The sequence below is a fragment of the Equus asinus genome, chromosome 2 (assembly GCF_041296235.1).
Source record: "Equus asinus isolate D_3611 breed Donkey chromosome 2, EquAss-T2T_v2, whole genome shotgun sequence".
Classification (NCBI taxonomy): Eukaryota; Metazoa; Chordata; class Mammalia; order Perissodactyla; family Equidae; genus Equus; species Equus asinus.
Window position 1 is genome coordinate 26,832,896 of NC_091791.1, and position 25,821 is coordinate 26,858,716.

Consider the following 25,821-nt stretch of genomic DNA (forward strand, 5'->3'; position numbering starts at 1 on the left):
ATGTCTCTCTGCCACCCTAGCTCTCAGGCCCAGTCCTGGGCAGCAGAGTGGCTGTGGGCACCAGCCGGCGGGTAGATACTGACATCAGCTTTGCGCCCGTGGCCCGGGCTTGGCCGCTCCAAGTCTGTACAGCTGAACAGCATGAACAGAGAGTGCTCCTCTTGCAGAGTCTCTCCCGGGACATGTAAAGCAGAGTCTGAGCTGCAGCCAGCGGGGCACAGGGGCCCAGGCTCAGCTTGCAGGCAGTGGTGCAATCCCTTCCCTTGCATCTGCCAAGAGGGTCCAGCACATCTGAATTTGGTTTTCTGCGTCCGGCCTTGACTGCCTGGCGTGCTTTGCAGCTCAGGCTGCCTGGAGCGCTGGCGTCCACAGGCCTTGCTGAGGTCCCAGCAGGCAGCCCCTGCTGCCCACGGCCCAGCACTCGGGGCCCCAGATGCCGGCTTTGTCCCGGGCTGTTCCACTCCTCAGGGCTGGCTCACGTGGTTGCAAGAGCTGAGGCAGAAGTGAGGCCTGAGCCCAGGCCTAGTTCAGAGGCCTCTTGCATCTCCTGTGCCTTGCTCTCCCAGGGCCTGATCACACTCCTCAGCTAAGAAACCCATTTGGGAGTGTGAGTAGGGAACTAGGGAGCTTTCCTGATGCTCCTGGAAGCAAACTAAACCCCGTGGGCTTCACTCGTCTCTCCCCTACCAGATCCGGCCCTTCCAGTCTCCTCTGCTTGGGGCTCCGAGGCTGGCGGCCACCCTTAGGGAGCCTTGCTCGCAGGAGATGCTTTGATGTCTTTGGAGCCCGCTCAGCTGTAATGATTTTGCCCAGTTTCTCTCTCCTGCTCATAAGGCAGCCTCCAGAGATAGTCCCATATCTGTGGGCTCTGGGGACTGCCTGGCCAGCCCGCCACACCTGGGAACCCCAGACCCACTGTGGGCAGGATGTGTGTTCTGAGCTGTCTCCCACAGCAGGGGCAGGATTGACCGAGGTGACGCAGGCACTCATGAGACAGTTGCTTAGACCTCGGCAGACCGCGATGGTGTTAAGATTGGTCTATGCTGACGAGTAGCATGAAGGGCACTGGCCTCATGGGACTGAACCTTAGTGTGACTTGACACCACATAGCTGCCTTCTGCCCTGTACATTATCAGTCAGGAGGGCTGAGGTGTCCCTTTCTGTCCTGTTAGATGGGGCAGGGATGTGTTACCCAAAGCCTTTCCTGTTTTCTAAGCAATGGAAAGGAGAGCCACCCTAAAAATCCGGCAATCACACATCTGGCATGGAAAGGCCAGCGAACATTCTGGCAGGCTGGGAACCTAAGTTGCTTGCCTGGAGGTTATCTACAAAGCTGCTGGATTTTTTTTTTTTTTTTAATTTTCTAAAATGACCAATAAAGTCATTCTGAGCTGCTGCCTCTAGTCAACTCTTGTCCCTGTGGCCTGGCCCTTTAGCCAGTGGGAGCTTCAACTGAGAAAACCCTGCTGAAAAGCTTCCACCTTAAGAAGGCTGCCAGACACCCCTTAAATATGCCATTTCCCAACATTCCAGGCTGTGTGTTGATCCTCATTTCCTGTCTTTCTTCTCCACCACCACCCCCCCCCCCAACACGCACACACACCTCCCTCCCTCTCTCTCCATCCCTCCTTTTCCAGTTTGCTTCCCTCTGGAGTCATTCCATGTTCCAGAGCTGGAAAGCAGATGTGAGCAGAGTTGGACCCAAACACACACAGCCACTCCTGATTCCCTTGCATCTCTCCGCCTGGAGTCTAATTTTATCCATGTAACGCTGAAGGAACACGACAGGGTTTGAAATAGGAGCACTCAGGCAGTGAGTAGGCCTGACCGTCACTCCTGCGAGACCCTGTGCCCCATCTCTCCACCATGTTCTCATCAAAAAACGTCTGCAACAGCCAGCAGATTCATCTTCCTCTTTTCTCCAAGATGCAAGAGCACCAGGTTCTGGGCCAGATGCTGCCAACAGCTAGCTGTGTGACCCTCTGCTACTTGCTCTGCTTTCTGAGCATTGGTTGTTGGCTCATATGTGAGATTAGGCATCTTTACTAGTTGCTTCCATCTACCCCTGAAATTCTGTGCTTGTCTGCCAGCTCCCTGACTTCATCCATTTGTTCACTGATGCCTGCCTTCTAAGCCCTAAACAGGGGCCAGTCAGGTGAGCTGGGGTGAGCCTGCCTGCACCTTCCTGTGACGTGAATGGAAGAAGCCACCTCCTACCTGAGCTTTCCGGCAAAACTCAGACACATAGATAGAAACGTCAGCTTTCGCATTCCTTTTATTCCCACCTAATGAGCGCCCAAGATCAAGGTCAGATTGGGGAGGCTGGGGACGGGAAATTGTGAGACATCTGGGGTGGAGGAGCCATTCCAAGGAGCCAGATGTGTCCCAGGGAGCAGACAGGGACATTGCAACCCAGACTCAGGGGCATTGGCCAGCAACTGCTGGACCAGGAAGTAAGCTCCCAGTTGGTTTGGGTAGAAGCTCGACATCATGGGGGAAAAGGGGGAAAAGCTTGTTTTCAGAAGTCATCAAATCACCTAAAATTAAGTCAGCCCTGTCATTTGCTTTCTGCTCTTGTTTATGGGGTTTGGGGTTTGTTTTCATTTTGTTTTGTTTCATTTTGTTTCATTTTGCCATACCAAAGGTTTTCATTTTATCCAGTCACATGCTTTAGTCTTTTCATTTCTGGTCCAGCTTTTGGAGTCCCATCTAGAAGGGTTTTCTCCACCCCCAAGATGAGGCAAATGTTCACAACTTGCATTTGTTATTTTGCTGTACAACATGAGACCAGGGTCTCACTTGTTTTTCCTAACTGGATAATTAGTTGTCTCCAAATCGCTCCTGTAATAATCCATCCTTACCCCACTCATTTGAAATGTTATCTGTAGTGCCGGTCTCTGTGGGTTTGTTCTGTGAACGTGACCCACCTGCCAGCCCTGCAGTAGTGTCGATAATTTCCCCGGCACTCGCTCTTCTTTATAGAGACCTTCTTGGTCAGTCTCAATGTGTCTATCTTTCTGGATACATTTTCATAGCTACTTTCCCCCTGTATTTCGCAGAAGAGGAAAGATTGAGCTCCAAGGTAGAGACTCGTCCAAGGTACCATAGAGCAGAACTCGAGTTTCCTGATTCTCCCTCTGCTATCTCTTGGCCTCTCTAAGAATACTTCTCTTTCCAATAGGGCAGTTAATGCGATACACCTCATTTCGTATCTCTAGAATTGCTCTCTACTGATTGTGAAGTAGCAGGCTATTGCAAAGTCCATTTTTTGGGCAACCCAAAATTTGAGGAATCTTCTAATCTCAAGGTCCCACGTTTGGCTGACTTTGCAGAGAATGAGAGCGCCCACTAAGAGGGATCAGGCAAAGAATGAGGAGATAGAGAGGAAGAAGTGGTGTTCGAGGTGCCTCTTCCAGCTGCCCTCTGTTCCAGTTCTCTCCAGAGTAGTGGGATTGCCAAATGTCTTGCACAACATGGTAGCAAAGGCTCAGCTGGGCAAGGCCAGATGGAACCTGGGGTCCGGGAGTGGGGCGTGAGGTCAGGCGTCAGCGCTGTAATGATGCTATGTTCCACTCCTCCCCACAGATACCTGGGCAAAGAGGGCTGGGCGCCAGCATCCTACCTGAAGAAAGCCAAGGATGACCTGCCAGCGCGAAAGAAGAATCTGGCAGGCCCAGTGGAAATCATTGGAAACATCATGGAGATAAGCAACCTGCTGAACAAGAAGACATCGGGGGACAAGGAGACTCCACCAGCCGAAGGCGAGGGCCCTGAGGCCCCCATCACCAAGAAGGAGATCAGCCTGCCCATCCTCTGCAACGCCTCCAATGGCAGCGCCCTGGGAGTGCCTGAGAGGACCGTCTCCAAGCTGGCCCAGGGCTCCCCAGCTGTGGCCAGGATTGCTCCTCAGAGGGCCCAGATCAGTAAGAGCCTCACTGACCCGTGGGTCCTCACTGCAGAGCTCTTTATAGAGTGGGCGTGGGGTGCAAAGAAAGCCAGAGGGGTGCGCAGGAACCCCCACCATTTTCTTCCTGAGGTAGTGACTGACACCTGACCCCAGCCTCACTCTATCAGCTTGTCTCATGCTAATCACAAGAGTGGGCAAGGCCATTCCTCCACCTAAGATAAGTTACCCGAGTATATAAGCTGGTAGCATTCCCTCCTTCTTGGGTGGAGAGCCAGGAACGGTACCTTGCAGATAGGTGAAGTCCCTGGGCTGTGAAATGCGGGCCCTCTATGCAAGGCTGCTTTATGGAGTGACAGCCAATAGAGGACCTCCTTCTGGGCCTTAACCCTCCTGCCCTATCGCCTTCCTCTCTAGTTCCTGGAAGCCTAAAAGACTTGGAAGGTGTGGTTTTACTCTCTCTACAAGCACAGTTTTAAAGGACATTCTTCAGGAATCTCCTTCATTCTTACAGGAGAACCCCGGCGATCTGGCCTCCAGGTCTCCCTGGCTCCACAGTGCTTTTGGCTGAGGGTTCAACTGTTCTGTATCTTGAGAGACCAGCTTCCGTTTGTGTCCAGCCATCCTTAAAATCTGGAGCAAAGCTGTTCTTTAGTTCTGATCTTGGTTAAGTTAGCTCATGTCGCTGAATCCTTTTGGCAGTCAGTTGGGAGATGTTTTTTGGGCACCTCCTCTTGTCTGGAATTGTGCTAGCTTCTAAGGATTTGGTAGTGAGCAAAAAATAGACATGGTCCCTGCTCCTAACCTTCAAAATCTGATAGAGCTATCTACCCCTTCTCCTGACAAACGCCTCTATGTCCGTACATTTTGAAATGCGCGCATCATTTTAGAGGACTCATGGATGCCCCTGAAGCACAGCCAAGGAAGCTTAAAGATCTGTGGCTTCCCACTGAAGAAGCCCAAATCCAGTGCCTAGAGTGACCGCAAGCCTGGGTCCTTCATCAGTGTGGGACAAAAGCGGGAGCTCCCCAGGATCCGGAGATGGTCACGCCCAGGGAAGGCAGGTCCGGCACCATTGCCCAAGGTGGCTGGGGTTTCTGAAGCCGTGTTTCTTCTTCCAGGCTCCCCAAACCTAAGGACAAGGCCTCCACCTCGCAGAGAATCCAGCCTGGTAGGTGTGCTGAACTTCTCCCTTTACTGTTCCTCGTCAGGATGCCCTGTAGCAGCCCCAGTTCATTGGCTCGCTCACTGCAGAACCTGTTGGTCCTGAAGTTTCCCAAGGCCGTGCCGTAGCTTCCAGCTTTGTGGGGTTGGGGACGGGCAGGGAAGCCTGAGGAGCCCAGCCTTTCTGGGGCCCTTGCTGGACAGTTTATAATTGAAAACGCACTGCATTCCAAAGCTAAATAAATCCATCCCAGCCACCACACTGGCAGACATAAACATTTAGACTGGCTGGTGAGAGTGTCCGGCCGGGGCATTGCCAGGGGCTGGAAATGGAGCTGCTGTCCATGTGAGCCTGGAAGCCTTCAGCTTTGCCTTCCTTGCTCAGAAATGCCCTGTGGATGTGGTGGATGCCGGAGCCTGGAAGGGCAGAGGGCAGACAGTGTGCATCCTCCAGGGAGGAGGTGAATGGCAAGGACTGGCTTAGGCTGAAGCTTAAAAAAGTTCAATGCTGCTCGGGTTCCTGGCTCCTGTGGGTGGGGTTTCCTGGTGTCCAGATGGTCAGACAGGCAGATGTGCACTCGGGGCGCTGGGGCTTGAGGGCGGCAGTGATGCTGGAGGCAGGCCGAGAGTCCTAGAACAGAGAACTGTTATCAGGAGCAGTGGATGCAGTGGAAAGAATGGGGCTCCGAGCCTGCCAGGCACGGATTCATATTCCACTTCCGACACTTAGGAACAGCGAGACCCTGGGCAAGCTGCTTCCCCTCCACAAACTTCAATGTCCTTATCTATAAGACGGGGACAATGCAGCCATCTCCTAGGGCTGTTGTAAGGATGACATGAGATGACATGTGTCTTAGAGGGCTGGCAGTGGAGTTTCCATACCTGCTGCATTGTGTGGAAAAAGATTTCTGAAGTCACATCTGGGCTTAGCAGCAAGAATTACTGTGATCAGTGGCATCTGCCCCCGAGAGGGGAGAGCAGCAGTCCCTGGAAGAGAGGGCCTTCGGTAAACAGGATTTTTGAAGATTTGGCCCCTGGAGGTGAGACTGCCCTCACCCTGGCCGTCAGCCCCAGCAGAGTTCCTATTTCCTTTTCCCCTTGCATTTTACATGACCAAGCAACAAGTTCTCCTTTCCTCCCATCGCTCTCAGCTCCAGCTGATTATTTTCAGGCAGACTTGATTTTGGCAAGAACGGGGTAGTTCCTTCCCCACTTCCAGATGCAGGCTTGCTGAGGCAGGACTGCTCTTTCCAGCTAGGCCCCGCTGAATCCCACCTGGCCGGGGGTCCAGGCCAGGCTGGGGCCTGGGCTGAATCTGCTCACATGCGTGGCTGCAGGGCCAGGCACTAGGGCAGAAAGTTGACTGAATCACAGCCAGTCCCTCAAAACCAGCTTCCTCCTACCTTTGCTCCCTCTGACCGCAGGCAGCTCAGCTGTGACTGGCGGGATTAGGACATGCTGAGCCTTGAAGGACAAAGAAGGCTCAGAGGAATAGGGTGGTGTTTCAGGAGGAATGTTCAGCTTCGGCTTCTCCTTATGGAGCTCTTCCTGTGCTCTGGCTGGGCCGGAAGTTATGTACATTATCTCAGTAATCCTCTTAGTGACCCTGTTATTGGTTTCCATTTTACAGATGAGGAAACTGTGGCTCAGTGAGGTCATGGGCCTCGCCCAGGGCCACGCAGCTGGTGAATTGCTGAGATGGGATTGGAGTCCACATGTGTCCAGCTGTAAGGCAGAGGTCTTTTGAGGTCTCCCTGTTAGACCACAGCTGCTTCCCCTCCCCAACACCCACACACGCATATACATCTTTTCTTTTTAATTGTTTTGCTGTAACCCCTTTGTATGATACTGGGACATACTGGGCATGATGGGGAGGCAAGAAGTCCATTTTGGCTGGGGTAGAGACCGAGCAATGCTAGAACGTCCACTCCCTGAGGGCAAGGGGGTTGTGCTCTTGACTCACTCTTGGATGCCCAGTGCCTTAGACCAGTGCCTGGCACTTGGTTGATGCACAGCAAACATTTGTAAAATGGATGAATGAGGCTCACAGGTCATGGGCTGTGGCCAAATTCTAAATGTCCTTGAATGTCATGCTTAGATATTGATGTGCCAGGCTCTCCAGCACGTTCCAGCCTGCTCACAGAGCCAAGGATCCCGAGTTTTATTCAGTGCTTGCCTGACTGTTTGGCATCGTTGTCATGACCGACCAAGGGCTTTTCTCACCCAACCCCGCACCCCCTCACATTCCCATCCCACCCGCAGAGATGGCCATGCCCCCTGGCTCTGCCTCTGCAGCCAGATGTCACCCCTGCAGCCTTTCACCCTTAGACTTAAGGAGGGGCTCTCCGCTCCCTTGAGGCAGTGTGCACAGGCTTTGTTACAATGATTTCTTTGCTTTTTAATTTCCATTTGGGGACCTAGCTGTTGAGGCATCTGAACGCTGGGCCTCCACAGATGAACGGGTGTTACCAAATGATCATTGTGATACCTCAGACAAGTCGCGGATAGAGCCCAGGTGCTCTTAGAAAGCCTGGTCAGGAGCGTGATCTCTTGGGGAGACACCCTGAGACTCAGGTGATAGATGCTTCCTCAAGTCAGCTGCTGTCCAGCTGGTGTGAACACCACACTCACCTCCATTACCTTTCGGATCAAGTGGGTTTTGCTCACTGAGTCCTTCTCTGCTTAGGGGTTCCAGCTGCCAAAGCCACCAGAGCCCCCTTCTGTTGAGGTGGAGTACTACACCATAGCCGAATTCCAGTCGTGCATTTCTGACGGGATCAGCTTCCGGGGTGGACAAAAGGCAGAGGTGAGCTTTGAGCCGTGAGGCTGAGGGTTGTTTTTTTTTGTTTCGGTGAGTTAAAATTTGTATGTAACATTATATAAGTTTCAGGTGTTATAACATTATAGTTTGACATCTGTATACACTACAAAGTGATCACCACCGAAAACCATACTATTAACCCCCTTCACCCACTTTGCCCACCTCCTAACTCCCTTCGCCTCTGGTAACCACCAATCTGTTCTCTAGCGATGAGTTTGTTTTGTTTTGTTTGTTTGTTTGTTTTGTTTTTTAGATTCCACATAGGACTGAAGTCATATGATATTTGTCTTTCTCTGACTTATTTCACCTAGCATAATACCCTCAAGGTCCATCCATGTTGTCACAAAATGGCAAGATTTCATCCTTTTTTATGGCTGAGTAGTATTCTGTTGTATACAGTGTGTGTGTATATACACATAATATATCTTCTTTGTCCATTCATCTGTCGATGGACACTTAGGTTATTTCCATATCTTGGCTATTATAAATAATGCTGTGATGAACATAGGGGTGTATATATCTTTTCAAATAAGTGTTTTTGTATTCTTCCAATAAACGGGTAAAATGGAATAGCTGGATCATATCGTAGTTCTACTCTTAGTTTTTTGAGGAACCTCCATACTGTTGTCCATAGTGTCTCTACCAATTTACATTCTCACTAAAAGTGCATGGGAGTTTCCTTTTCTTCACACCCTTGCCAACACTTGTTATTTCCTTTCTTTTTGATAATAGCTGTTCTGTCAGGGGTCAGGTGATATCTCATTGTGGTTTTGATTTCTGTTTCCCTAATAATTAGTGATGTGGAACATCTTTTCATGTGCCTGTTGGCCATCTGTATGTCTTCTTTGAAAAAAATGCATATTTAGTTCCTCTACCCATTTTTTCATCAGGTTGTTTTATTTTGTGGTTGTTGAGTTGTATGAGTTCTTTATATATTTTGGATATTAACTCCTTGTCGGATATATGATTTGCAAATATAGTCTCCCATTCAGTAGGTTGCCTTTTTGTTTTGATGATGATTTCCTTTCCTCTGCAGGAGCTTTTTAGTTTGATGTAGTCCCATTTGTTTATTTTTGCTTTTGTTTCTCTTGCCTTTGGAATCAGATCCACAAAAACATCACTAATACCTATGTCAAGAAGCTTACCACCTGTGTTTTCTTCTAGGAATGTAATGGGTTCAGGTCTTATATTCAAGTCTTTATCTATTTTGAGTTAATTATGGTGTATGGTGCAAGGCAGTGGTCTCATTTCAGTCTTTTGCAAGTGGCTGTCCGGTTTTCCCAGCTCCATTTATTGAAGAGACTCTCCTTTCTCCATTGTATGTTCTTGGCTTCTTATCATAAATTAATTGCCCATATGTGTGTGGATTTATTTCTGGGTTCTCAATTCTGTTCCATTGATCTTTGTGTCTGTTTTTATGCCAATAGCATATCAATACGGTTTTTATTGCTATAGCATTGTAGTATAGTTTGAAATCAGGGAGCGTGATACCTCCAGCAGTGTTCTTCTTTCTCAAGATTGCTTTGGCAATTTGGGGTCTTTTGTGGTTCCATACAAATTTTAGAATTATTTGTTCTAGTTCTGTGAAAAATGTCATTGGAATTTTGTTGGGAATATCCTTGAATCGTAGATTGCTTTGTGTAGTATGGACATTTTAACGATGTTAAGTCTTCCAACCCATGAGCACAAAATTAGCTTTCCATTTATGTGTGTCCTTTTCCATTTTTTTTCATCAGGGCCTTATAGTTTTCAATGTACAAGTCTTTCATTTCCTTGGTCGAATTTATTCCTAGGTATTTTCTTCTTTTTGTTGCAATTGTAAATGGGATTGTTTTCTTGATTTCTCTTTCTGAAATTTTGTTATTAGTGTATAGAAATGCCACAGGTTTTTTGTATATTGATTTTGTATCCTGCAACTTTACTGAATTCATTTATTAATTCTAACAGTTTTTTGGTGGAGTGTTCAGGGTTTTCCTTATATAGTATCATATCATTAGCAAATAGTGACGGTTTTACTTCTTCCTTTCTGATTTGGATGCCTTTTATTTCTTTTTCTGGCCTAATTTCTATGGCCAGGACTTCCAATACTATGTTGAATAAAAGTGGCAAGAGTGGGCATTGTTGTCTTGTTCCTAATCTTAGAAGAAAAGCTTTCAGCTTTTCACCATTGAGTATATGTTAGCTGTGGGTTTGTCCTGTATGTGCTTTACTATGTTGAGGTACATCCCTTCTGTACTCACTTTGTTAAGAGTTCTTATCATAAATGGGTGTTGAGTTTTGTCAGATGCTTTCTCTGCATCTGTTGAGATGATCGTATGATTTTCATCTTTCATTTTGTTAACGTGGTGTATCACATCAGTTGGTTTGCAGATGTTAAGCCATCCTTACATCCCTGGAATAAATCCCACTTGATCATGGTGTGTGATCCTTTAATGTATTGTTAAATTCGGCTTGTTAATATTTTGTTGAGGATTTTTGCCTCTATGTTCATCAGTGATATTCGCCTGTAGTTTTCTTTTTTTGTGATGTCCTTGTCTGGTTTTGGTATTAGGGTAATGCTGGACTCATAAAATGAGCTTGGAAGCTTTCCTTCCTCTTCATGTTTTGGGAAGAGTTAGAGAAGGATAGATATTAAATCTTCTCCGAATGTTTGATAGAATTCACCAGTGAAGCAGTCTGGTCCTGAACTTTTGTTTTTTGAGTGGTTTTTGATTACTGATTCAGTCTCCTTCCTAGTAATCAGTCTATTCAGATTTTCTATTTCTTCATGATTCATTCTTGGAAGATTATAAACTTCTAGAAATTTATCCATTTCTTCTGGGTTGTCCAACCTGTTGGCGTATAATTGTTCATAGTAGTCTCTTATGATCCTTTATATTTCTGCAGTATCATTTGTAACTTCTCCTCTTTCATTTCCAATTTTATTTATGTGAGCCCTCTTTTTTTCTTGGTGAGTCCAGCTAAAGGTTTGTCAATTTTGTTTATCTTTTCAAAGAACCAGCTTTTGGTTTCATTGGTCTTTTCTATTGTCTTTTTAGTCTCTATGTCATTTATTTTCACTCTGATCTTTATTATTTCCTTCCTTCTACTAACTTTGCGCTTTGTTTGTTCATCTTTTTCTAGTTCCTTTAGGTGTGAAGTTAAATTGTTTATTTGAGATTTCTCTTGTTTCTTGAAGTAGGCCTGTATTGCTATGAACTTCCTTCTTAGAACTGTTTTTTCTGCATCCTGTAGATTTTGATATGTTGTATTTCTGTTTTTGTTTGTAGGTATTTTTTAATTTCTCCTTTGATTTCTTATATGCCCCAGTAGTTGTTTAGTAACATGTTTAATCCCACATATTTGTAGTTTTTCCAGTTTCCTTCTTCTAATTGATTTCTAGTTTTGTAGCATTGTGGTCAGAAGGGAGGCTAGATATTATTTCAGTCTTCTTGAATTTATTAAGACTTATTTTGTGGCCTAACATGTGATCTATCCTGGAGAATGTTCCCTATGCACTTGAGAAGAATGTGTTTTCTGTTGCTTTTGGATGGAATGTTCTGTATATATCAAATAAGTCCATCTGGTCTAATGTGTCATTAAAGGCCAATGTTTCCTTATTGATTTTCTGTTTGGATGATCTATCCATTGATGTAAGTAGGGTGTTAAAGTCCCCTACTATTATTGTATTGCAATATATTTCTCCCTTTAGGTCTGTTAATACTTGTTTTATATATTTTGGTGCTTCTATGTTGGGTATATATATATTTATAAATGTTATATCTTCTGGCTAGATTGACCCCTTTATCATTATGGAGTGCCTCTCTTTATCTTTTATTACCATCTTTATTTTAAAGTCTATTTTGTCTGATATGAGTATACCTATACCACCTTTCTTTTCATTTCCATTTGCATGGAGTATCTTTTTCCATCCCCTCACTTACAGTCTGTGTATGTCTTTACTTCTGAAGTTAGTCTCTTGTAGGCAGCATATAGATGTATCTTGTTATTTTTTATCCATTCAGCCACTCTGTCTTTTTATTGGAGAATTTAGTTCATTTACATTTAAAGTAATGATTGATAGGTATGTACTTATTGCCATTTTGTGAATTATTTTCTGACTTTTTTGAGGCTGAGGGTTTTAATTCATGCTGGTCAAAGACCTATCTTGCTTCCCATTTATGTCTTGCTGGCAGCGTTCCTGAGGGGTGGGCAGGAAAGGTGCAGAAACAAGACCTACAGGCATGAGAATTTGCCTAACTCTAGTAAATGCCACAGCCAGGACTAGAAACTGGGACCCCTGTCTCCACCCAGTTCCACAATGCTTCCCTCACAGCAGCATTTCCCAAAGCATATTGTAGGAGCTTGTGATGGGAGTGTCTTAAAACAAAGAGTTTCTGTGGTTGAGTGAGTTTGGAGAACAGTGGGTTAAACAAAATCCAACCACTTTTGTTGTTTTAATTGCAGAACTCAGAGCCTATGATAACGGGTTGTCACTGTGCATCTCTCAGAGGGGCATTGCCCAGAATTTTCTGTCCCAAGAGCATCTGGGGGCAGGATTCCACAGAACCCACATTAGGAAGTACTACTGTTAGGAAAATGTGGTCCAGGTGACCCAAGTAAGATACTGGGGACCCGGGTTCTGGCCACGTCCACACCACAGGCACCTCTGGCATTTGATATAGTCACTTTTCTTCCCGCCCCTTCCCCCAGGTCATCGACAAGAACTCAGGCGGCTGGTGGTACGTGCAGATCGGTGAGAAGGAGGGCTGGGCCCCTGCGTCATACATCGATAAGCGCAAGAAGCCCAACCTGAGCCGCCGTACAAGCACACTGACCCGGCCCAAGGTACCCCCACCGGCACCCCCCAGCAAGCCCAAGGAGGCCGAGGAGGCTCCAGCGAGCACTAACGAGAGCCAGGACTCCCCGCTAAAGCTCAAGTACGAGGAGCCTGAGTATGACATCCCTGCCTTTGGCTTCGACTCAGAGCCAGAGCTGAGCGAGGAGCCCACAGAGGACAGTGGCTCGGGGGACAGGCGGCCTGCCCAGCCCCACAGGCCCTCGCCCGCCTCCTCACTGCAGCGGGCCCGCTTCAGGGTGGGTGGGTCTTCAGAGGATGTGGCCCTGGAAGAGGAGACCATCTATGAGAACGAGGGCTTCCGGCCGTGTGCAGAGGATGCCCTGTCAGTCAGACGCTCCTCCCGGGACAGTGACTCCCCAGGGAGCTCCCCGCTGTCCCTTGCCAGGAAAAACTCTCCAAAATCGGGCTCCCCCAAATCATCGTCACTCCTAAAGCTCAAGGCAGAGAAGAACGCCCAGGCAGAATTGGGGAAGAACCACTCCTCAGCCTCCTTTTCCTCATCCATCACCATCAACACCACCTGCTCCTCTTCGTCCTCCTCCTCCTCCTCGTCCAAGAACAGTGGTGACCTGAAGCCCCGTTCTGCCTCGGACGCAGGCATCCGCGGCACTCCCAAGGTCGGGGCAAAGAAGGACGCTGACCTGAAGGCTGGGCTGACCTCCTGTGCCCGGGCCAAGCCGTCGGTCCGGCCCAAGCCGTTCCTGAACCGGGCAGAGTCCCAGAGTCAAGAGAAGATGGACATCAGCACTTTACGGCGCCAGCTGAGACCCACAGGCCAACTCCGGGGCGGTCTCAAGGGCTCAAAGAGCGAGGATTCAGAGCTGCCCCCTCAGACAGCCTTTGAGGGTCCGAATGAGGGGTCTAGGAGAAGCTCAGCCGACCTCATCACCCTCCCTGCCACCACACCCACCAAGAAAGGACGGGAAGGGCAGGCCACCTCCTACACGACATGTAGCGCCTACCAGAAGGTCCAGGACTCAGAGATCAGCTTCCCCGCCGGCGTGGAGGTACAGGTGCTTGAAAAGCTGGAAAGCGGCTGGTGGTACGTGAGGTTTGGAGAGCTGGAGGGCTGGGCCCCCTCCCACTATTTGGTGCTCGGCGAGAACGAGCAACCTGACCTGTCTGGCAAGGAGCCAGACGCAGTAACCACCAAGAACAAGCAGAACGAGGGCAAATCAGACAGCCTGGAAAAGATTGAGAAGCGAGTCCAAGCACTGAACACTGTCAACCAGAACAAGAGGGCCACGCCGCCCATCCCCTCCAAGCCTCCTGGGGGCTTCAGTAAGACCTCAGGTGCTGGGGTGGTGAAGATGAGGAATGGCGTGCGGCAGGTGGCGGTGAGGCCCCAGTCCGTGTTTGTGTCCCCGCCACCCAAGGACAACAACCTGTCGTGCGCCCTGCGGAGGAACGAGTCGCTCACGGCCACTGATGGCCTCCGAGGTGTCCGCCGGAACTCCTCCTTCAGCACTGCCCACTCAGCTGCTGCAGAGGCCAAGGGCCGCCTGGCCGAACGGGCCACCAGCCAGGGCTCAGATGCACCTCTGCTGCCCACCCAGCGCAACAGCATCCCCGTGTCCCCTGTGCGTCCCAAGCCCATCGAGAAGTCCCAGTTCATCCACAACAACCTCAAAGATGTATATGTCTCGATTGCAGACTACGAGGGGGATGAGGAGACAGCAGGCTTCCAGGAGGGCGTGTCCATGGAGGTCCTGGAGAGGAACCCCAATGGCTGGTGGTACTGCCAGATCCTGGATGGGGTGAAGCCCTTCAAAGGCTGGGTGCCCTCCAACTACCTGGAGAAAAAGAACTAACGGGGCATGGTCCTCCCAGACTCAGTGTGGATGAGCAGTGAGGTGAAGACAAAAGGGAAAGGGAAATAGGAGGGGGTGGGGGGAGGACAGCATTAAACCCTGCAGAATGTGTGACCTCAAAGATGCCCCCCTCCAGGCTGTCCCTCAGCTGGAAGGTAGGGCCTGGTGGGCCCACATTGAGCAGGGATGGGAATGGGCAGGGGAGCCATGGGCCTGAGATCAGCGGTGAGAAAGCTGAACCCCATGTGTGCACCTTGGTGACTTTGCTGATGGACTTGGCACCATTTGGGACAGGCCACCTGGGAAACCCCAATGGTGCCTTGGCTGCAAGTCTGGAAAAGATGTGATTGTAGGGGCCGCCTCTGCCCTTTCCCTGCCCAGCCCAGTTTCAGTTGCTGGCATCTTACCAGTGGAGGTAGCCCTTAGATTGTCCTAATCTGTATTTGTGGATGGTGCTGGTTTCCCAGGGATTGCCACCACCCACCACAGCTGGGTGTGGTAGAAGATGCCACCAGCTCTGGGGCTTCGAGGCATCTCCCGTGAGCTCAGCCTGTCCGTGGACCAGCCCGCTGTCAGTGTCTGTTAGTTGAAGAAAAAGTAGTTGCTCAAGTGCGAGCAAGGACCACCTTTCTTAGCTGCCACTGCCCCTGGCCTTGAGGAGAAAGCCCGCGCTGCCCGCAGGACCACCCGCCCAGAGTTTACAGAGAGGGTGGGCGAAGCTGTGGGTCTCCTCACAGTCTGCACAGACTTTATTTTGGATATTTCTGGGTGGGCGGTTCCTTTGCATGTTTTGGGAGAGGTTTATTGGTTTGGGGCTTCTCTGTTGGGCCTTGGGTTTTGGTCTTATTTTAGGGGTTGTTTGGGGGCCTAAAGGCGGTCAGCCTTACAGGAGCAGGATGGATGGGTAGTGGACGGGGCTTTTCTGTCCTCTGCTCGTGGGGAGGTGGTTTCGTCTGTGTTTCACATTCTTCCCCTTCACAAGCCAAAGTCGCTTTATTTGGTTTCCACTGTGTGGACAGTACCTGAGCACAGCGCTTGCTGGAGGGCTCGGGGGCGGGGGTCCCAGACCCGGAAAAGCAGAGACAATGCTCATCTAGTTCTTGCCCAACCTCAGTGGGGCAGGACCCTCCCCGGGAGGGAGGAGAGAAGGCAGTTCCCAGGCTGCTGGGTGAGGGCCATCCCGTGTGCATTCTCCCGCCTGGGCAGGACCAGAAGCCTTACGTGTGTACTACAGAGAAGCAGCCATAGCCCCACCCTGGGCTGAGGAGACCCCGGCTGGACAAACACCACCAGCCGCCCGCTGGGCTGCAAGCAATGACATAGGTGCCCAAGAAGATGGGGCATCCCCAGGCCAGGAGCTAATCTGGTCTTCCTGAGGGGCAGTGCCGCCACGAAGAGAGGAGCGAGAATAAAGTCCCTGTCAGTTTTGGGCTGTGTCTTTGAATCGTTGACGTTTCAGAGGGGACCCTCCAGAAGCTGAAGCGGCTTCCCCAAGGACTCACCCTTTGCTGGGAGTGGATTTCCACACGTGCCTTTGATTTCGGACAGATCGGGCTTCACAGCCACCGATTCAGCTGTCAGAATCCTGGACTGAGGGTTGGTGTTTTCTACCAAGGAGGAAAGGCCTCCCCACCCCCATCCCACCCTGCCCCCTACCCGGGCAGTATATGCTGCCTGAAGATCAGCATGGGAGCCAGCATCTCATGCTGCAGTATCCCCCTCCCCCCCGCCCCTGCGGCCTTGCCTGGGTGTCGCCCCCAGCCCTCCTCCCTCGCCGTACACTGATGTCTGGCAGCTATCACAGACTGCGCGTGTTCTTTGTTGAAGGGCTGTGGTGAGATTTTGTTTCCTTTTGTGTTTTTTTTTGTAAGTTTGTTTAAAATTGAAATTAGTTATTTTCTTCTGCTGGACAGTATTAAATAGAGCAGGATGGTGAGTTACTCTGCTAGATTGCAGTACTAATGGTAGTGGATTAGTGTCTTCATATTAATGTTATTTGGACTTATTTGAACAATAATGATAAAGAAGTGGTTCATTATTTTTTAATTAATGCACTTTAATAAGGTGGAATGGAAAGAAACCCAGAGAGCAAAGTGCATTACTTAAAGATGCAGTATATACTTTTCTCATTTTTAAGCAGCACATATTTATTAAAAGAAAAAAAAGTAATTTATGATTATTTAAAATAAAATTTAAAAGTAGAGTGACTGTCAGGTTAAAGGACCTTCCACATAGCTATCTTCCAGGGGGAGGGCCCCAGGGGCCTCACTCCTCAATTGTCTGCACTGAGCCAGTTCAATCAGCAACGTGCCAGCCCGGCCAGCAAGGAGTGCAGGACGCATCTGCCAAGCACAGAGCATCTCAGTTGGACTGGACCACAGTGCTCCCCAGAGCCTGCCTTTCCCTGCCCTTCCTCACTGTCTGCACTGCCCCCTGGGCTCTCCACCACCCGCGAGCCCCACGTTCTCCCAGCCCCTTAAGGACCCTCCCTCCTTGATCCCAGAGCTCTAAGTGATAGTCATTAAAAGTGACCTCAAAGGTCGCTCCGTCCCATCCCCTCCTGTTCTGCAGCCCAAGGACGGGAAATGACTCCAAAAATCACACAGCTGGTTAACGGCAGACCTCCCCACTGCGTCAGTCCTTGCGCTCCTCCCCAACCCCGTTATAGTTTATTGTGTGGTCATCATGTTTACATTGTGACATCCAGCCCTAAGGATGGCTGGGAGTTGCTCAGGCATCCAGGAAAAGTGGAGAATGCTGCCACCTGGTGACAGCAGGTAGATTTGGGCAGTGAACAGGGATTGCCATGCCTCATCTTCGCCCCTCGCCCCTCACCATCACCCCTAACTCACAGCACAGCACAAACCCTGCAAACCCAAAGAGAATATTAATACTTGAAGCAAGAAGGGTGCATGCCAGTCCCTCTCAGACACGGCCAGGGGGTGCCAGGCCTTGTGCCCCTGGACTCCTAGCCCTACCCAGGGCCAGAGGGCTTTTCCTTAGAGCTACTGAGCTGCTTTGTGATGTTGGAGGGTACTGCCGGCAGCAGGTGGAGGAGGGAGGGGCCTGAGGCTCTGACCCATCTGGAGGAAAACCAGATTGGACTAAAAAAGGAAAAAGAAAAATGAAATCTCAGCAGTGTCCAAACCTAGTTTTCCATTAGTCGCGATTGAAAATGTGAATTGACATTGTATTGCTGTATACTGCAACTTTAATCATAATGAGCCCTTCTGAGGTCATTATTGAGGTTTATATAATGCCCGAAGATGCATCATTTGGTGCTTTTTCTTTCAGTTTAAAGACTTTTTTCTTTTATTACGAGGGAAAAAAATGTCTTCATCTCTCTCCCACTTTGTAACAGCAGGCCTGGCCAGGCTCCCTGGCCCCACCATGCTGTTCCCATTAGGCCGAGGGATCCTGGAGGCAGCAAGGAGTTGGAAGGGGCACCCCTGAACAGCAGGTGTGCCATCTGCCCCTGGCTGTGGCTGGGCCCTGCCTTGCCAGGCCTCAGCCCCATCCACCCCCAGCCTGGCCTCACGGGCTTCTCTTTCTTCCTCTTCGATTCTCCATCTTGACGACGGCATTATATAGAATTGTTTTAATCACATTCAGATGTTAGAGCAGCATATTTTACTGGCATTTATATCCATTGCTTTCCTCAGCAAGGCATGTTACTACTTTTATCATCTAAGGAAAAAAGACAAGGGAATTTTGGTGAAGCATTATTTTCATATTACTAGTATTTGCAGAGTAGGTGTAGGATTATTTAAGTTTAGACCTTGGTTTGGTAGTTCATTTTGTTTTTAAGGGAAAAAAAAGTACCCCTACTTTTCCTGTTTTTGTATTTAACTAATATATTATTTCTTTAAGGTTACTCACTTCCCCTATTCCCTCCAAATACTTTGCATTCTCAATCGAAAATGAAAACAATCTGAGAGACAGGAAAAGTGCAATATTATCAAGAGGGATGCCAGGGCTGGTTGGGATAGTCGCGGGAGACCCAGTGGCCCCGTGTGGAGCTGCCAGGTGACTTCCTGGGTTCATCTTTTACCCCTCCTGCCCCTCCCCCTTCCCTGGCAAGATGGCAGGGGTCCCCGCCAAAGGGCAGCCCCTTCTTCTGTTGAGTCTTGTCCACCCAGAAGAAAGGGGTTCAGGGAAGTGACATGGGGTGCCTGACTTCCTGGTGCCCCAGCCCTCGGAGCGGAGCAAGGACATCCAGAAACCGTTCCTTGTTTTCATTTCCATTGTTTTTCAGCCGGTTGCTCAGAAATACCTGTCCTAAAAATCACTCCCAGCAGCCCCCTCTCACCCCAGTCTCCTGATGTGTGGGCCATGAGCTTTTTGATGTATGTTTGAGTCTTTCTAAAACTGTGTAACCTCAGTTCAGTTTATGGGCAGGAACCCTAGATAGAACCAAATCCTTTTTGGGGGATGTGGGTGCCTTGAGCCCTGCGTACCCCAGTGAGACACCGATTCCCACAAGCCTGCAGCTGGGCCTGGTGCTGAGCCTGGACCACCCATTCATCTCAATGACCAGCCTGAGGAGGGAGCCCTGTCTTCTGCTCAACCCCCCACAGTCCCCAGAGGGTCTCAGAGAAGTGTCTGAGGGGCCTCCTCAGCTCTCTGCAGACAGAACTTCCCACAGCAGGTACAAGCTGGCCTCCTCCGGACATGGCGCCAGTAGAGAAAGCGGCAGGTGGGGAGTCCCTGGTCCGAGCCCGTGGAGCTCTGCCCCTCAGGGCTGCAGGACGTGCTCATGGGCTCGTCCCCTCTTCCAGTACTGTACGCTTGCTGCTCCAACCCCCCGTGCGGTGAGTTTCTGTCCCAGTACGGATCTAAGTGCCCCCATGTGTGGGTGTCTCTCCCTGGAGCGAATACATCTATGTGTCCAATCTTTGAGAATCTCGATGCAGAGCTCTCTGGAAAGAGAACTTTCCACATCGCTAAAGAATTAAGATTCCCTCGCTTTTTTGAGGGCTGTGTGTTGTTGAGAAAGTGTGTGTTCACGCATGCGTGTGTGTGTGTGTGTGTGCATGTGCACACGCACCCACGTGTGAGTGTTGGTAATTTCCCACTTGAACTAAATAACATGGGGTTAGAGGAAAAAAATATCGGGCAAGCTGTCTCCATTGAAAAGTCCTTGGCATTGGGCAGGCCCCATGGGACTCGCAGCTTCTGGCAGCAAGTATGTGTGTTTTTCACACGTAATTCTGGCTGGAGAGTGCAATGTGTCTTTTTTTTTTTTTTGGTAATTATTTTATTAAGTATTTAGTTGGAAACTTCACACTGGCATTAACAGATCTAGCAGAAGCAGCCTAGGCCACCGTCCCGGGCTCCAAAATGAAGATGTCAAAAAGCTGCCACTGGGTGTGGAAGCGCTGAGGTGGTTAAATTGGGTCACCACCTGCAGGTGTGTTATCTAGCAGGCTGACTGCGGCCCACTGCCATGCACGTCATCACTGGGAATCCTCATGGAATAAAAGAGCTGCTGGCCCTCAGGTCTTGTGTTTCTGAGGGTGGGTCAGGCGGCCAGGGCGAGCACTTGCTCCCGGTGAGCTCTGCAGACCACGTGCAGACACATCAGCCCCTCTGGTCTGGATTGCAGGCCCCAACTGAACACTGCATGGGAGTAGTGTGGGGGGCTCCCTCTTTACTGAGCTTCTTCCTAAATCATGATCCCCATTTGGGGGCAGCCTCTGTGGTTCTCAAGCTCTATCATCAGTGACAGGATGGGGTCAGTGACCTAAAGCTTCCTCATTTTAGGAAAAACAGCCCCACTGATTTAGCTTCCCTCCTGTTTTGTCCCCCGGCCAGAAGTTGGGCACACTGGTGCTTACAGACTGGGTAGAGAGCTCTGCGTTCCAAGGCCTTGATCTCAGCCTGCCTCTAAGGTTGGGACTACCCCTTTTCCCAGCCCTACCTTTTTTAATCTTGAGTTTGCACTTGACCTTGACAATCAGCCCCCTCTCCCATCCCAGTCCTAGAACTTAGTGGCCTTAGAGAATGAGTCCCTGCACTGAAGGTCCCTCCTTTGCTCCCAGTTCCATCCTGGCTAATCGGCTGGACCTCAGGAGGCAAGACAGAGGGAGGAAGAATTGTTGTCGTAAAGCAAAGGGATGGGTCGAGCATGTTGGAGGCAAGCGAGAGGCATGTCGGCGAGAGAAGTGTGTGCATGTTTCGGGTGGCTGGGGCTTACCGTCCCTTCCCTGGGAAGGCAGCTTCCAGAAGAGGATGTCCTCTAGGCAGAAAGGGAAAAGTGTGAGAAGCCTGAGAGGGTCTGGAGTCGAGTTATGTCTTTATTAGAAAGAAGGAAGAAGTCAATTCTGATTGTTTCAGGAAGAGAGCAGGTGGGGAGGGAATTCAGTGATTCAACACCAAAGGGTCCAGCCAGAGCAGGTTGGAAAAGCCCCAAGATTTGGCCATAGAAGCAGCTAGCCTGAGGAAACAACTACTTGCTGGGCCACAAGCTGGGTCCCCAGCAGGTTCTTACTGGTCACTGATGGACTTAGTAGAGAAGGAAAGTTGCCAACAACAAGCAGATCTTAGAGTTTGGAGGCCCTGGCTCCAGAACATTCATCCATCTCCCAGGTTCCCAGCTGGTTTTGCCCACCTCCCTTTATCCAATCCAGAGCTAACTTCTCAAATTGCTTGAATCAGTTAGAGACCACTCACCATAATGGATCATGCAGCGAGGACCCACCACCCCCAAACTGGAACCTTGGGGTCTAGATACCACCAAGCATATCCGGGAGGAAGGCAGCTTCATTTGTCCTGTTGACACCAGTTATCCTCGAGTCTCTCTCCTGATACCTGTGGTGGTTCAGTTTGTGGAGCCCGCCTCGCTGGTGTTACTTAGAAGACGAGGTGCAGCGCACACCCGTCTGTGCATATGCCCTTTCCTTTCGAGTGGCCTGTGACCAAGGCGCACTGCTCCTAAAAGTGTTTATTTCAGTGGGGGGTAAACAGAGCCACCATTCTTGAACCTGCAGCTTATTCTCTGCAACAGGTTTTCTTTAAATCCAGGACAGATTGGGAAAGGGTTTCACTGCCGGTTACCGAGGGGCCTGCAGGAAGGTGACTTGGCAGAGGCCAATGTGAGTGGCAGGTCCCTGAAGTGTGGGTTTGTGGACTGCATGCTTGCATGGGAACTGCTGGATGTCTCTGGGGTTCCAGAACTTTGGGGAGTTCCTCATGGTGTCCATTCAACGCCTCCCAGCTCCTAGTGGGCTCTGTGGGGTCAGCAGGTTGTTCCTTCTTCCCTCCTCAGCAGAGAAACAGACGAAAAGGACATTGAATTCAGTGTAGTCAATTTGAGTGCTAACAAATTTCCAGGATCAATGGTGGTGCTAAACTATCTTCATGTTTCTATTTTTAATAGTGGGTGGGGTTTTTTTTTCATTGTTTTCATCACAAAAATGCAGCGTCCTTGGGGAAGGGACCCACCCCTTGGCCTGCCACTTCCCAGGTATCCTTCATCATTTTGACGGGACTCTGTGGTCTGCAGCAGATACTCTGTCTTGGCATGCTTCTAGACTGTAAGATTTGGGTTGTTTTGTTTTGTATTTTGTTTATGTTTACATGCATCTTGTATTTCCCTAAAAACTAAATAAAGTTTTTGGCCTTTTTAACTGAACACAATCACCTCTTGATTCTCCCTGCCACCAGAAAACCCATCCAGCTGAATGGCAAAAGCCACATTATCCCAAAGGCAGCGTGAACTGCAGGGTCGGGGCCCTGTGAGGACATGGAGGGAGGAGGGGGACAGGTAAGTTCCCCCCACGGTTGGTGAAAATCATGCTGAAGTTCCCCCCCCAACCCCCACCCCACCTTAGGGAGGCTTTCTGGGCAGTTGAGAGAGAGAGGCAGATCTTGGGGCCAAAGGCATACATGCAGCAGGCCTAGCTGGCCCTTCAGCTTGGAGTGCCTGACCCTCCCCAACTTCTGCTGGAGTCCAGTAAGCAATGCTGGGCGGTCCTGATGTAGGAAGCAGCCCATGGCTGTTCAAGGCCAGGCAGAGACTGGCAGCCGGAGCATGCTCCCAGGAGAGAGGGCAGGCATCCTGTGTGCTTCTGAGGCCGGCCCGTCAAATGAGCCCGATTCCGGCTTTGTGCCCAGCCCCCTCTGCCACCCCCAGCTTCTGCGGCCAGCCAGATGTACTCAGCACATCTAGAAAGTTTCTCTAAAGGTCTCTGGCCAGAGGCCTCCCTTTTCTGCCCAGCTGTGCCACCCATTTGGTATAGGCGTCTGCACTCACCAGTGGGAGAGCAGCTGAGTTCCCAGCCAGAGGCAGGGGTCTAGGCCTGGGGTGAGGGATGGGGAGGCCCTCCTCCTGGGGAGCTCAGCACCGTCCCTGTTGACCTGAGTGGAGGACCTGTCATCCTCTCATTAGCCCCTAGGTGGCGCAGCCACACCACAAGGGAAGCTGAGCAGGCCTCATGGACCCCTGCTGCTCCTGCCCCAACAAACGCTGCTCCTCACGGACCCAGGGAGCTGAGGCCATCTTTCATCTTACAACAAGGCTCACCTGGCATTCCAGCCCCTGCTGTCCAAGCCCCACGTCATGCTCCAGCCCCAATCCAGGGAGTCTTCCCTGATTGCTGACTCCCCTCCGTGTCCAGGAGACCTGACACTCCACCCCCCCACACACACCGCACCCCCCCACACACACAGCACACCCTCCTCACTGCACAGCACAGCCCTCAGGCTGGTACGAAATCACCTTTATTCACAATCACAGCGACCCAAGTTCACAAAGGAGGCAGCAACTACTCCCACACTAACAGAGACAATGGAACAGATGGCTTCCTCTTCCGGACCCTCCAGCCACACAGCCCCTGCACTTCACACCTTTCCTCCTCTGAGATGGGACCCCTGACTGGATGGGGCTGCCACCCGCCCCACCCCATCCCACCCCCACAGAAGGGGTCTCCGGGGTCAGTGACTGGGGAATCATGACTTCCCAAAGGCCCACCGCAAGGCAGGGGCAGACCGAGGCCCAGCCTGGCTCCTGACCCACAGTGCTGTCCCACCACCCCACCCCATAGCAGCCCTCACCAAAGAAAGCCCAAGCGTCACACAGAAAGTCTGCCCCTCCCCACACAGACATCTTACAGAGGCGGCAGCTGAGGCTCAGAGGGGCTGTGACCCGGCCAGGGCCACATAACCGGTCAGTGGCCAGGTCTAGACTCCCATGCTCTGCTGGCCACAGGGAGCAGCAGACTGATGGACACAAGCCATCTGAGGGGGCAGAGGGCTGGGAGGCTCGGGGGACACCAGGCCAAGCCTCAGACAGCTGGCTCCAGCCCGAGGCCAATCAGGACAGGGTGGGCAGGGCTGAGACGACTGTAACCCAAGAGCAGATGGGGGGCAGTCCCTCACCCAACACCAGGAAGAACCCAGACGTGCTGGAAGCCAGCCCTCCCCATCTTTCCCGCAGGTGAAGGGCCTTTCCTAAGAGCAGGCCCCCAGCCCTGTTCCTGCCCAAGCTGGGCCCCTCCTTGGCCCTCCTAGAACTCATGTCCTTGCGGAGGGGAACTCCTGGGCCTGCTAGCTGTTTGAGCCAAGGATGATAACCCTGCTCCGCCCAGGGAGGAAGGGCACTTTGCGGCTCTGGGTGATCCACCAGCCCCGGGGCCTTGAGGAGACTCAGTTTGCTGCTCTGCAAAATGGACACAGTTTGCCAGGAGGCCTCCCAACTCAGCCCCTTTTTATGGACTTCTAATTCATGATAGGCAGGGCTGGCCATGGACTTTTGGGCTGGAGTCTATGGAAGATTCTGAGTGAGGACTACCTCTGCCGGCCCCTCACCAGGCACCCTGCACGCCAGGGCAGCATTTCTGGGCGCCCAGGAGATGGGAGCTCACCCCCCCCCAAAAAAACCCCACAAACCAAATAAATAAATAAATTAAAATAAGGAAAAAGGCTGGTCTTACCCCAGGGAAACCCCCAACCCAGGGCTCTGGCCTCTCCTGGGAACACTACAGCCTCTCTAAGCATCAGCCACGCCCAGGACAGCACTGAGATGCGGGAGGACAGGGCACAGAGAGGAGACGTGCACCTGTTCTTAGAGACTGAAAGAAGACAGGCCCGCTCTCCAGCCCACAACAAGAGGCCGTCCCGGGCAGCAGCAGCCAGCGAGATGAACGGGGCAGAAAGGCTACGGCCAGGAAGGAGCCCTCGGCATCTCAGCTAGGGCATGGGGCCGGGGATCCAGAACCTGGAACCTCCTATGGCCTCTCAGGCCACCCACCCTGGGCGAGTAGAAAAGGACATGGCATAGAGGCTGCACCTGCCCGGGGTGAGAGGTATCCACTGGCCTTACCCCTGGCTGCCAGGCCCAAGGGGCAGGGAAGAGAGGAAAGAGGTGTGTATAGGTCAGAGAGTAAGGCAGCAGCTCAGGGGCTGCCTGCCCAGGGCTGCTGTTGAGCAGGTTGTACACTGCTCAAGGGAAGCTGGCTGAGGAAGCAAACGGAGGCTGAAGTCCAGTCCATACTCCACTAGCCAAGCCACATGCCCTGGCTCAGGGCCACATCTGCCCAGAGGAACGGACATGTTTTCTAATTCTCACAGAGGCGCCACACAGGCTAGAGGGACCTCCGAGAAATCTGCCCCAGATTGGGGAGGATTAGGACAGACTGAGACCCCAGTTTAGCCCCTCAGCATGCAGGGAAGAGCTGGGTGCAGAGAAGGGAAAGACAGGGAGAACATGGACTCCTCCCCTCCCCTCTGCCAGGGGATCTGCTTCTGCTCCCACCTCCCTGCCAGATATCTCCTTTCTCCCCAAACCTTCAGGGGCCTCAGTTTCCCATGTTTAATGAGAAGAGAAAAGAGTTTCCAAAATGAGGAAAAAGAGAAGGGTCCCTGTTGGCTTGCCCCTCAGCTGGAGCTGGGCCGCAGTCTGAGGAGGTGGGTGTGCGGGGTGGGGCACCGCAGCGGGCTAGGAGCTGCGGTAGGTCTTGATGATGTCCTTGATGGGGCGGCGGCAGATGGGGCAGCAGGCGTGCAAGGCCTTCTTGAGGCGTAGACCACAGGCGTAGCAGAGGCACATGTGGCCACATGTGTAGATGACCGTGTCCACCGCGTGCTCATAGCAAATTGTGCACTCATCACTCCACTGGCCCGTGCCTGGGGTCACTGGTGACTCTGGCAGGCTCACCGGTGAGTTGGGGGCCGTCCCTGGGGGCAAGGGGACACTACTCAGGGGGAGACATGGCCCAGCCCAGCCCCAGCTTCACGGGAAGAGAGCCCCCGGCCTCGTCTCCTCCTCCATTTATCAGGATCT

The 25,821-nt window shown here is 51.1% G+C and overlaps 2 protein-coding genes across 7 annotated transcripts in view; one reads left to right on the forward strand and one right to left on the reverse strand.

Moving 5' to 3' along the window:
• The window catches only part of SH3PXD2A (SH3 and PX domains 2A), a 245,523-nt gene extending 223,345 nt beyond the window's left edge, over window positions 1-22,178 (forward strand). For all 4 annotated transcript variants that reach the window (XM_044751533.2, XM_044751534.2, XM_070483796.1 and 1 more), the window contains 4 exons: window positions 3,586-3,923; window positions 5,026-5,075; window positions 7,755-7,874; window positions 12,582-22,178. In XM_044751533.2, coding sequence (XP_044607468.1) covers window positions 3,586-3,923; window positions 5,026-5,075; window positions 7,755-7,874; window positions 12,582-14,540 — 2,467 coding nt within the window. In that variant the 3' untranslated portion in view covers window positions 14,541-22,178. The remainder of the gene's footprint in view (window positions 1-3,585; window positions 3,924-5,025; window positions 5,076-7,754; window positions 7,875-12,581) is intronic.
• Window positions 19,774-25,821, reverse strand: part of NEURL1 (neuralized E3 ubiquitin protein ligase 1) — an 85,411-nt gene continuing 79,363 nt past the window's right edge. For all 3 annotated transcript variants that reach the window (XM_014829110.3, XM_014829112.3, XM_070483812.1), the window contains exon 6: window positions 19,774-25,715. In XM_014829110.3, coding sequence (XP_014684596.1) covers window positions 25,477-25,715 — 239 coding nt within the window. In that variant the 3' untranslated portion in view covers window positions 19,774-25,476. The remainder of the gene's footprint in view (window positions 25,716-25,821) is intronic.